Below are 12,765 nucleotides of genomic sequence, written 5' to 3'. Positions count from 1 at the left end.
AACAATGCAATTTTCTAAAAAATGACCCTTCCCCTTAGAAACAGGAGCAAAATGGAACAAATACAAAGGGAGTGGCAGGAGACTAGATATGTGGCCTCTGTCCCCACCAGAGCTGGGTTTGAAATGGGATTCAACCCTTGAGCCTAATACACACCCGCTATGGCAGAGACCACGGTTGTACCTTAAAAATGCCAACCAACCAGTCAACGTGATGAAACACCCAATTCAAATGAGTTATTTTAAATGTGCTAGACCCAATTATGTCTTGCTGTCTCTAAGAACTTTCTCTGGGTGTCCCCCAATCTGGCTCTCAGCACCATGTTGAAATACTGAACTAAATAAGTAGGGGTGGGGCGAAGGATAGAAGGAAGTTGCCAAACCAAAATTAGGTGGCTTGGGGAGGGGGTGGGAAGCAAGGCAATGGGATGGGGGGAGAATCAAACCTCATATCCTCCAATCTTCCCAATAGAACATTAATTCGTAGTATATGTTTGGTATCCAAAGTGTATGGGTACTAGAGTATATAGGTATCTATTTTATTAGCAACTCAGAAGTATCTGCACTCCAAGTTTTTGCCAGAGAATACCAACCTTGAACTTCTAGCCATCAAAGTCTCATTTAAAAAGTTCCATTGAAGCAAACTGATCTTTGAGACATGGCAGCTACAGTCATTCCACCCACCCCATCTCTGGGTATTTTAACTCCATTTGCCACACCAAGGCAATACCAACAACAGGCTAAGATCTTAGCTCCAAGTTTCTAGTCCTTCATCTCCCCACTCTCCTCTCCCTGCACAAACACCTTCACTGCACTGTGCTTTAATATTGCTGCTTCCACTTTTCTTGAGAGCCAGTATAAAAAATAACTATATTGTGAATCCCTCTGCAATTTCTACAAATCCATTCTTGGACCAAGAATCTATAAGAATGCTCTAACAACACCCATTTCAAATTCCAGTTCCAGGGGGGAAAGTATGTCATCCCCAGAAGAACTGGAGTACCTCTTTTATCAAACAATGAAAATTACACTCATATGGTTTCTTTTTATCCTTAACAGCCAGGAAGTCTAACATCAAGCTTGATGACAAATTGTAGTCATTATTATTGGCTTTGGGTTCTAGAATATTTATTTTGATTGTCCTCATAAGGTTTTTCATTTTTAATGGCCTCGCTGTATTGGAATGCGTGTGTGTATGTGTGTGTATAACTGTAAGCTTGCAGAACTCCTTTTCAGAATTACACAAGTGCAAATCATTGTGGGGTTTTTTTTGGGGGGGGGGGTTGCTTTGTTTTTGTTTTTGTTTTTGTCTTGTTTTGTTTTGGTAAGCAGAAGAATCAATCACACATGCTTCTCTCAGCCTTTGGTTAAAAGTCGAGTAGCAGATAAGGCCTCAGGAAATCTTGCTATTTGATTCCTTTCTAAACATTCACAACATAACATGTAGAGCTTCTTCTCCACTGAGGTTTCCTTTTTGTATCACCCTTAATATGTGGATTTCACGTCTGTCTCTCCTGCCTTTCTCTAGCAAAGGGTCAAAATTTCAGGACTTCTCTCAGAGTCTGATATGTTTCCAGCTAGTTTCCTCATTAAAAACAGTATAAGCTTGTGAGTCAGAAAGAGAAAAACAAGTATCATATATTAACACACATATGCAGAATATAGAAAAATGGTACAAGGCAGAAATAGACACAGATGTAGAGAACAAACATATGGACACCAAGTGGGGAAAGCGGGGAAGGTTGGGGGGAATGAATTGGGAGATTGGGATTGCCATACATACACTACTAATAAGAAAACAAATACCAAATTGTACACTCTAAATATATGCAGTTTATTGTATGTCAACTGTATCTCAATAAAAGTTCTTAAAAAAAAAACAGTATAAGCTCATACTGGTGGATTTTTTAAAGTCAGGGAGCCCCTGATTTCCTGAAATGCAAAGCTAAAGCTACGGTGAGTATAATAAATCTGCCCCACCAGACAGGGATTTCCAACCCTTCCTGCCAGAATGTCTTTCTCTCTAGAGCAGTTCCAGAGATCCCCTCACCTCCCTCCAATCGTGAGGCCATTCCTGTGAGAAAGCTTTGTTTATTCCATTTCCAAAAGCACACTTCTTCCTCCTTTCTAGTTCCTACTGCTTCACCACAGAAGCAAGTCACAGAACAAACCACAAAACCAAGCCAAAAGAGGAGATAAATAAATACACCAGACCACTCCTCCCCAACAAGCTGATCACAGCGCATAGGCACTCACTGTTAGGATGATGGAACGCAGTTGCTTCTGAGCCAAAATATTCGCCATCTCCTGTTGAAGAAAAACACACCGACAAAAAAGATTCGATTAGAAAGATACATTTCCACATGGCTTCAAATGACTTTATCCTTGGGTGTGCTTCAAAACTGGATATCAGCAGTATTTGTTACCAAAGATAGGACTTAAATGGACAGCGGTATTTGGATTACACTTTGAATGTCGGTTAGACAACAAAGCAAAGTCTAAAAAGCACAGGAAGGAAATCTAGCACCTGCAAATTTCTTTCTTTTTTCTTTTATTTTTTAGGAATTTCCTCCTTCCAGGAAAAGGTGAGTGCTGAATAAAAATCAAACACTCCAAATGAAAGCGATGCTCTTCACTGGAATGGTTCATTAGCTTTTATTAGGCTATATACATGCAAGGAGTTTTTACTACAAGGCAACATATGTCTGCACCGAGGAGATTCCAATACCAGAGGGCCATCACTTTAAAGATCTAAGACTTCTAAAAGCCATTTCATCTTAATCTGTACAAAACCAAAGAGTGAGTAGTACATACCCCAGGGCTTAATCATCTATGCAAATGAACTGAGTGAAGTTTGAGCAAAGGACAAACATCTGGGCAGATGCCAAGCCCTAGGGTCCACACTCAGCATTCCTGGGCCTCAGTTCTGCAGGCTGTGCTTTGTGCTTTGGCCTGCCTGACTGGCACAGAGGATTTGCAGGCTATTTTATTAAATGAAATGATTCACAGAAGCCCTTTCTAAATATTGTCAAGCAGATATGAAGGGGAAATTAAATAGTTGAACACAATCTTGGTACAAACATTCAAAAGGAAGAATACTGCTCATATTCAGGAAGTCACTTGAATGTTGTTTTTTGGTCGGGGCAGGGGGTACTTTTAGTGTCGCTACTCTTACTGAGTAGAGAAGAAACTAAGCTATGATTTAAAAACACAACCGTCAATTTGATCAAGGTCAAAATAAACTTGCACAAAGCAAGGAGAACGCAGAACACGGGGAAGAAGTACAGAGGGGAGCACAGGCAGGGCTGGACGGGAGCAGAATGGGGGTGCAGGGCCTTCTTTGTGCTGATGAAGGGAACGTGGGGACTTACAGTCAGAGGACAATCAAGGATGTCAACACTGTTCTCTACACCAACCTAACGGCCATCGCCACCACAGAAAGGAGAGCCAGAGAGAGAGAAGAAGGGATGGAAATTCAGAGGACTTTGTTAGATGTTAGAGCTTAATTTTAATGCCCCTGCTGACCCGCTGCATTGAAAAGAAAAGCACACAAATACTCTAAGGTGATCTAAAAGGACTAGATGGCATCAAAGTCAAAATCCAATACTACACTACTATACATAAAATAGATAACTAACAAGGACCTGCTGTATAGCACAGGGAACTCCAGTCAGTACTCCATAAAGACCTATATGGAACAAGAATCTAAAAAAGAGTGGATATATGTATATGTATAACTGATTTACTTTGCTGTACACCTGAAACTAACACCACATTATAAATCAACCATACTCCAATAAAAACTAAAACCACAACAATGACAAAAACAAACTCAATACTAAGTCCTCTTCCACCCTCTTGAAAACAAGGAGGCAAGGATGAGGACACCTTGAGAAACAAGTTAAACGACAATCCAGAGGGAACTGCCCTTCCACAGGACGCAGAAAGCCGTGACTTCTTCCTGATGAAAACAGAAAGGTCCATCGCTCTTTTCTTGGACCAGATGAAAACAAAAGGCCCAATGTTCTTTTTATTTCTTTTCTTTTATAAAAATGAAATTATTGCTTAATTGACACGCAAACAAAAGAAAAGGAAACAAAATTCTCTGTGCCTATATTAGGTTATCTACTTACAAAGTTTTAAAATAAGTTAGAAGGGACAATATATTTCCAGCATCTACCAGAGCAGTTATTATAATGATCCATTTACAATATAACATTTATCTTCTGCATAAGAGTATGGTCCTCTCAAGGGCACAGAAACTGTCCTTTTCATCTTTGCATTCCCAGCCCACAGCACAATGGCTGGCACAGAGTAGGCAATAAATGTTTAATGAAACATTCCACTACCCTCCTAAAGGATCAGGAGCTTGGTCAGAGAGAAAAGAGAAAAATTTTGGTCCACATCATGGCTTTTTTGGTCAAATGTTAAGGAATTGTTTGAGTGACCTTGAGAATCTATGGAGAATGTTTTGCACCATCAGGATGGTATAAAAGCATAGATGATATAGATATGGATATGAGTACAGGCAGACCTCAGAGATATTGCAAGTTTGGTTACAGACCATCACAACTCAGCAAATACCTCAGTCAAGTGAGTCACACTAATATTTTGGTTTCCCAACGCCTATAAAAGTTAAGTTTACACTATACTGTAGTCTGCTAAGTGTGTAACAATGTACATGCCTCTATTTAAAAATACTTTATTGCTAAAAAATGCTAACATCCTCTGAGCCTTCATAGAGTCGTAGTTTTTTGCTGATGGAGGCCTTGAAATTTTGCAAGAATTACCAGAGACACCATGTGAGCAAATGCTGTTGGAAAATGGTGCCAATAGACTTGGTTGATGCAGGGTTGCCACAAAACTTCAATTTGTAAAAAAACACAGTATCTGGTAAGGGCAATAAAGCAAAATGCAGTAAAACAAGGTTTGCCTGTATAGATATACTGACATGGAAAGATGTCCACAAAATCTTGTTTACTTTTAAAAGTATTAAAAAACAAACAAACAAAAAACAGTGCAATGCAGTACGATCACACCTAGTGGAAAAATGATGTCTGCGAGAGAGTCTTTGCACAGAACAAGGCAGGAAGTAGGACCGTGACAGTTCCACAGGAGTGAGCAGTTGTAGTGGTTCCCTCTCTGGGAATGCAATTATAGATGTCTCTAAAACTTCTTCCTTTGGAATCTGTGTTTTCTGATTTTTCTACCAAGTCTTTTAACTAAAAAACATGGTTTTTTAAAAAAATGCTTATCAAAACCATAAATATTTGTAGAGAAATTTGGAAGAGATCTGCCAACTTCTTTACCATGATAAAATCCTTTGTGATTTATTATCAATATAGCAAATATGGTCAAACTGTGCCACATCAGTCTCATAGAGCATAATTTTATAAGAATAAAAAAAGGTTTTATTAACAGAATCCAAACCTAATGTAATGGTACCCCATTATATCTGCATTGTTAGCATTGCCCTGGAGTCAACACAGACTGGCATCTAATTCCCTAGTTCTCCAATTCCAATTCAACAGATTAACAGTAGTTTTAGTATAACAGAAAGATACAAGGTGTATGCATCTCGCTTGTGTCTAGATGCAGAGATCCAAGTGACATCATAGCACTTGGCATGAGCATGAGCTTTCATTTCCTCTAGTCTAGCCACAGGGAAAAAGACAGTCTCAAGAGGTCAGGTCAGCATTCTGGCCTGGCTCTTGACCCCACTCTACAAGCAGCCATCAGTGGTCTGGCCAGGCGTCCTTGGCCTGCCTAGTAGAAGGATCAAGCTTCTCAATGCCCATGTCAAGCTTGTGTATGTGCTGCTCGTGTCAGGGTTGTGAACATGCCCAGGCAATTTGCTGGGCTGATGGGAATTATCATAAGCCCGGTATTTTGCTATAAATATAAAAGGAGCAGCCCTACCCATGATCCCACTTAAGATCTGCAAAGCCACCCTTAAAAATCCAGACTGGAACACAGGCTTGGGGAGGACAGGCACCTCCTGGCTTCAGCCAACACCAAACCAAAAGCACAGGAAACTATAAAGCCACTCTACTTATTGTGCAAACGTAGGCGCTAGGAATGAGCAAACAATCCTACGTGGAAAACAAACCAGAAACCATCACATTTAGTCACTGAGGTTTAAAATCCTTGGCAACGAAAAAATAAAGTAAAAAAATAAAATTCTTGACACAGTATTCAGTAGCATGCTAGCTTTGTAAATTCTTCTAAAACAATTTATTGGTAACTGTCATCAAGCTCCCCAGTGCACTTTCTAAGGGGGTTGAGAGACCTCATATTTCCATCCAGTTTTTAGATGAAGTAAATTGTGACCAAGGTAACAAATATGTTATGTTGATGGAAAAAAAAAAAGACATGAATGGATTCTGAAGTGTGAGCCAAATTCTAGGACATGCAAAAACCCACTTCTTTCACAGCCACTTTATCACAGTCCTTTCCCTAGTTGAAGAAGAATCAAAGATCAACAAAGGACAGTATCAAAGGGTAGATTTCACATAGGTACATTTAAGGGGTTCCCTCCTCTTGTCTGCACAGAGGAGAGGAAATGAATTGCTCAGTCTTCCTGGCCACATGCACACACAGAAGCAGAAATATCACCAAACAAAGAGCCTCTCTCACAGATGAACCTGGCAGCAATTTGCACGTTCTCTGTCCTGTCTTCTCACCTTCCCATCTCACACCTCCCTAGGGAAAGTGTGACAACTCTCAAGGTCTAGGTTTCCTCATCAGGAAAATGGGGACCATCCCTCCCTGGTCCCAGTGAGTATCCAGTGAAATGACAGAAGATCACAGGGGCTTCTAACTCTGTGTCCACCACAGAGGCACTTTCATCTTTCTTTCATCTCCTTGTTCTGGGCTCCTATGTTGGGTTTCACATACTGCAGACAGGACCTTGCCTATCGCCACCTAGTTCCCACTGGGTCTGTAAATGATCCCAGGCTGGCTGGGCAAACCACAGAGCAGCAGGGAGCCCAAAGGAGCTCCTGGGATGGGAAGGGGAGGGCTCTCTCTGCACCAAAAGTTGCCAGCCCTGGGCACAGTCTTTAAGACAAAAGAAATGCAACTTACCTGCCTCCTCTCATCAGGGGCCTTCAGGAAAAGTGCATTAATCACTGCAATGGTATAGGTTTGGATTTCTTGATCTGTCCTATAAAGACACAGAATAATACAGAAAGTCAGAAAAGGCTACCTCTGAGTTAGAACACGATAAGGCTCCTGATCATCTCCCCACCAAAAAGGGTGAGAGAGAAAGCCAGGACCTAGAAAATGCAGACCACACTGAAAATGTACTTCAACCATCACGAGGCTGGAAACACAGTGAGGGGACAATTACTATTGTTAACCGGACAAAACATGCTCAGTGGATCACCCAGACGTATAGGTGGACGACTGGTTCTCTCCCCTTCTTCTCTGTTAGAGTCAAAAACATGGACCAGGGGATGTGTGTGTGTGTGTAATTTTCTGTCTGATGCATGAAGTATATCTGGGAATAGTCCTGGGTGTCCCCACATGCCTGGGCTTATTATAAGGGAAACTGCTTTGTCTCCATGGCAATATTACATATTCTAAAAATCTATTTCCAACTAGAAACTTTTAAATAACAAGAAGAACAGGTTTTTATGTTTACAAATTCGCTTTTCACAGGAATGAAATCAGAAATTCCAAATGAAGCCAAGATCTAATGTTAGCTGTGTGGTAAATAGTAAATAAGAAGGACCCAAGGCATAAACAAAGAGCAGAGGCCTGTGAACTACATTTAGAGACAATTTTGGAAGATGCAGAGCTTAGAACACAGCCTTTGGCAGGATGAAATTCTAAGCCCAGTGCCCCACAGGCTGGCTGTGTGGCCTTGGACAAGTTCATGGGGTGTCTCGACAGTTTCCTCATCTGTAATACTGGGTAAGAACACACTTATTTCAAGCGGCTGCTTTTAGGATAAAATGAGGTAATACACATAAAATCTTCAACACGGCACTTGGCAAATAAGAAACTCTCTACTTGGCAAAGCACACTGTATATACAAAACGATGCCCTCGAGATTCAGAGGAAAGATACAGACTGTAAAGTTGATGCAGTTCACATTCAGGGACATGTGAAATTGTGATTTCCAGAGAGATTTCACACAAAATCATCACTTTAGAGCATGTGTTAATTTTCCCTGAGGCCACAATCCATAGCTTGTGTGACTTAAAATTTTATATTCTAGTCACCATCCCCCCTTCAAATAACAGAAACATGTAATGCATTTTGGTAGTTTATATTATAAACACATAGTTGACATTTTTGGTATATTGAGCACTACTGAATATTCTCTCACATCCCCATTCTGCACCCCCAGCCCAAACAGGCCAATCAGGTTTCCTCTTGAAAACTTGCCAATGTGACCTGAGAGACCAGGGGCGGCAGTTACTGGGAGCCAAGTCACGTTACTGCCAGCCAATACGCTAGAGAAAAGGCCTGTTGTGAGGACTCCAAGGAGGCCATAGTTTCTGGCCTTCCCAAGGCTTAGCTACTTAAGTCATTCCTCAGTTCTATAAAGTGCCCCAGTATCCTTTCAATAAACTCCCTGTCCTAGCTCAGGATGCTTCTTGCCACCTGCAATCCAAAATACTTTAATTGATAAAGTGGCATCGTACAAGGGGGTCCTTCTCAGGCTCATATCATCAGGGGCAACCTTACTAGTTACCTAAGGGTGGCGAGAAGGAGAGCTCCCCCAAAACCCAAGGCTGCAGGGCAGCTGTCTCATAGCTCAAGTCTCTTCAAAACGTGTATATTATAAAACACACAGGGAAAAGGTCACCGTAATCACCTGGACCTGAAGAAAGAAGCCTGGCTTTAAAAAATCCTAATTGACTGTGAAAATTCTCATTATATTACAGAAAGCACTATTTTATATGATTAAGGATAAAGACTGTTGAGAACTTAAGAGAACAAATTGTCTTATTGTGTCTTATTAAAAGTAAAAAAAAAAAAAGTAAAGCTCTAGTGATATCTACCAACATTTATCAGAACTGAGTGCCTACCAAGGCACTGGGGACAGACTAGTGACAAGGACAGGCAAGGGGCACACCCAGCGGCAAGTCACTGTGCCATGTCAGTGTGATGGCGGACAAGCATGGGGCATGGTTTGATTACATACCAAATCAAGATTCTTTTTCTGTATATTTAATCAAACCAATACAAAACCCTTCCCAGGGCATCATGGAGGCTGTCTACCTGAAGCATCTTCCCTCCTCACTGCAGAGGCATCAATCTTGCTTACCCTTGAAGATGGGGAATGAGTTGGCCGATAGTGATCTCCTGCGCCACCTTCTGGTAGAGGTCGTGGCTATTGAGCACCATGGACTCCAGGATGGCCAAGGACCGCTGCAGGATGGAGACGTCTATGGCCGACTTGTTGACAAAACTTGCTATCTGAAAACCCAAGCGAAACACGGCTGACTACTCATGGTAAGCAGAGCAAAGAAGCAGAGAAGAGAGCAAATCAAGTAAACTGGGAGCTCATTTAAGACACACCAGACACCGAGGATGAAAATTACCTGGAATTACGTCAGAATAGCCAGAAACGTATGGAGTTAACAATGATTGTTCACCACCTCATTAAAAACCACTTTTTATATCCTATTTCTCTAGTTCAGTAACAAGCAATTTTAAAAAGGAGACAGCTTCAAAGAATTATTGTCTGGTGTTTCTGGAATGATTCTTCTGAGTTTCAGCGTTTAGGGGCAGATAATTTCAACACATATATTGTAAGAACCCTTGTGTTTCTTTGAGACAGTAACTTCAACATACACTAATAGCCATTCCCTTTCATTTCCAAGCTACTCCTTCACCCACAGGATCCATGGCTTTTATGTTCTTATTATGCTACTGTTACATTCTTAAGGGACTCACATAAATCACACTTGTCAACACAATTCAATTGGCAACTTTTCAGTCACCGGCTACTCTCCTTTTTATTCCTCAATGAAACACTCTTTCCCCCATTCTTCCAATTTCTTATGGTTAAAATAAATTCTTCTCATCTCTCTGAAATTTAGCAAACAGGAAAACATTTAAATTAGAAGTGCTAAAAGTTAAAATAGTCCTTTAAGCTCTAAAATACATTCCCTAAGGAATTAATCACTAAAGCCTCAAACATAATAAATCACAATGTAACCGGGAAGTAAAATAAGGGTTAGAATAATGGAGCACAGTAACCCAAACACATGGGGACCATAAAGGTTTTATTTTAGAGGCCTTGTTAAAAGTTATTCCTGTCTGTTGACAACTCACACTAAAATGTTGTTATTATATCATTGTAATGACTGCTTTCTTAAAAGCTAAATAATTTGGTTCTATGACAAAATAACACTTACTTCACCCTGCCCCCCGCCCATGTCAACACTAATGTCTCCCTTTCTGCTGTCCCATAGACCCCTTCTCCTCATCCCCTCTCCATCCGTGTACAAGGTAAAATGCAAAAGCACCATGACAACGTACAGTTACCAGCTCAACTGTTTTTAGCCCAATGACTCCCCAGTGAAAGCTGGAGTGGGGGTACACACATCAGTACCCTCTCTGCCTCCAGATACACCTGGGCCTCAGGGAGCGGAAAGTACATGATATGAAGAAGTGAGGTCACATCATGATTTTGTATTCCAAAAAGCTATTACTTTATAATACAGGCGACAGGAAGAGTAGGAGAACTTTAAGATTCTCAAAAGACTGCTTTAGCTCCTTTCACAGCTAATAAACTTCTCCAATGTGTTTACTGTTCCTGGCAAGCCCTTGCCTTAATCCTCACGGTCTGGGCCTGATCCCCTATCAGATCTACCATGCTAAGGTCACTTTTCTTTCTCGAAGGCCATCTTTCTCTCACAAAACTCCAATGACCCTCATACCATGCTCATGGTTTAACACCTAACTTAGATCTCTTCTAAATAGAATAGAAATTCCTTGACTTCCCTACCAACACCACCCCAACCATTTTTCATTGTCCCAGTATAATTCTTGGCACTTATTAGAGAACTCACCACAAAGTGCATTGACAATACCTTTGACTTCTCTGCACTAATTCTATTCTCCTTCCACGCTCCTTTTCTTGTCTCCGTTTAGTAAATCTGGACGTAACTTTAAGACTCCTGGAGAATCTTCCAGCTGAAAGCTTATGGTCAAGCTCCCTCCCCCACTCTCTAGCCTTCATCCCCTCTTTGCATTCATTCTAATAATATGTATTGACCATGTGCTATCTGGAAATCAAGAGATGCGCACACCCACATGATTTTTAACTTCAAGGACTTTATAATCTAGCACAGACAGCCAGATTAAAAGGCATTTACCATGAAGTATGTTACGTGCTTATTTTTGGCATCCAAAAGTATACCTTCACTTAGACATTCCAACAAAGCCTAAAATTAAATGGGCTAAAAATCAATCTCATTGACTTCTTATTCCTCCTTTCTCAGGCATACCTTTCTCCAAGTTTGACATAATCAATAGTGATTAATAGTCCCAGTTCCTTACTTTCTATTTCTGTGGACACATTTGCAATGTCTCCCCTCTGATACATGTTCAGTTGTATATACACAACACTGGGCCACGGTCCAACTCCTTCCTGGGTTACTAAGACAGCATCTTCTTCAGTTTCCTCTATATACAAGATCTCCCTCTAATACAAATATCCTCTACTTCCATAAATATCCTTCGACAGTATTTCCTTTCTTGAAATAATCAAAACTCTCAATGTTTCCTGATAGGAAGCACACTTTCTTATAATGGGTTTTAAAGTCCTCTACAAGTTATTAACTCTCACCTGCTCCCAACAGGCTTACACAATGGTGGTAAAACAGGTTATGACCTTTGCTTTAATTCAGACATGGTACCCCACCTGCATAACCCATTTTCAGTTGCCATTTTTATATATTTGTCTCTCATGAACCTAATCCCTTACCTTCATCAAAGTATTGTTTAAAATTAACCTTTTCCATTACTTCAGCACTTCTTTGACATACAGATCCCATCATTTCATCATTTCAGCAATCCTAAAGCAGTTTACAAAATTTTGCGTAACACACTAAGCTGAGTACTGCCTGCAGGACAGCAGGCACACAACTCATTAGAGTCCTATACACAATTCTGTAAGAGATACTAGTTGTTTTTTTGAAACTAACTTCTCCTTTGCCTCATTTGTCAATAGTTTTAATTATACACCTAAACAACCCAATATTGTCATCTAATGAATACTAAAAACCAAGGCATCAGGGCTTATTGAATAAACACGATGACTGTAGACAGGCTCTTCACTGGTGCATGGACAAATTCATGAATGTATAAATTAAATGTTATTTTCTACATCTAGTTTAAAAACTATAGATAGTAGTATAGCTATAGAAGGTTAAAGATTGTCTGGTTAAAATTTAATTTCCCTTGTCTTCCCAAAAATCAATAATGACTTCCTTTGCCTTTATTTTTCCCAGCTCTGTACTTTTGGCCAACACAGGTGAGCTGGCCTAAACTAGCCAAAGTACAGCTTCTTGAAAGTAGGTCTGTATCAAAGGGAAAAAGAAGTAGGAGGAGCTAACAATAATTATATATATTACATCCACATGCTTCCGCTCATTTAAAAGTGCTACCTAAGTGAAAAAATAGGACTATTTGGGTGACCCTTAAGAAGCTAAGGGGTGGGACTTCCTAGGTAGCTCAGTGGTTAAGAATCTGCCTGCCAATGCAGGGGACACAGGTTCAATCCCTGGTCTTGGAAGATCCCAC

General features: G+C 40.5%; 1 protein-coding gene across 2 annotated transcripts in view; it reads right to left on the bottom strand.

Moving 5' to 3' along the window:
- Positions 1-12,765, bottom strand: part of ELMO1 (engulfment and cell motility 1) — a 508,334-nt gene that overhangs the window by 307,689 nt on the left and 187,880 nt on the right. For both annotated transcript variants that reach the window (XM_057730899.1, XM_057730900.1), the window contains 3 exons: positions 9,278-9,429; positions 7,084-7,162; positions 2,254-2,304 (listed from right to left, as the gene is read on the bottom strand). In XM_057730899.1, coding sequence (XP_057586882.1) covers positions 2,254-2,304; positions 7,084-7,162; positions 9,278-9,429 — 282 coding nt within the window. The remainder of the gene's footprint in view (positions 1-2,253; positions 2,305-7,083; positions 7,163-9,277; positions 9,430-12,765) is intronic.

The sequence above is a fragment of the Hippopotamus amphibius genome, chromosome 4, assembly GCF_030028045.1.
Source record: "Hippopotamus amphibius kiboko isolate mHipAmp2 chromosome 4, mHipAmp2.hap2, whole genome shotgun sequence".
NCBI lineage: Eukaryota > Metazoa > Chordata > Mammalia > Artiodactyla > Hippopotamidae > Hippopotamus > Hippopotamus amphibius.
This window is presented reverse-complemented; position numbering and strand designations above follow the sequence as displayed.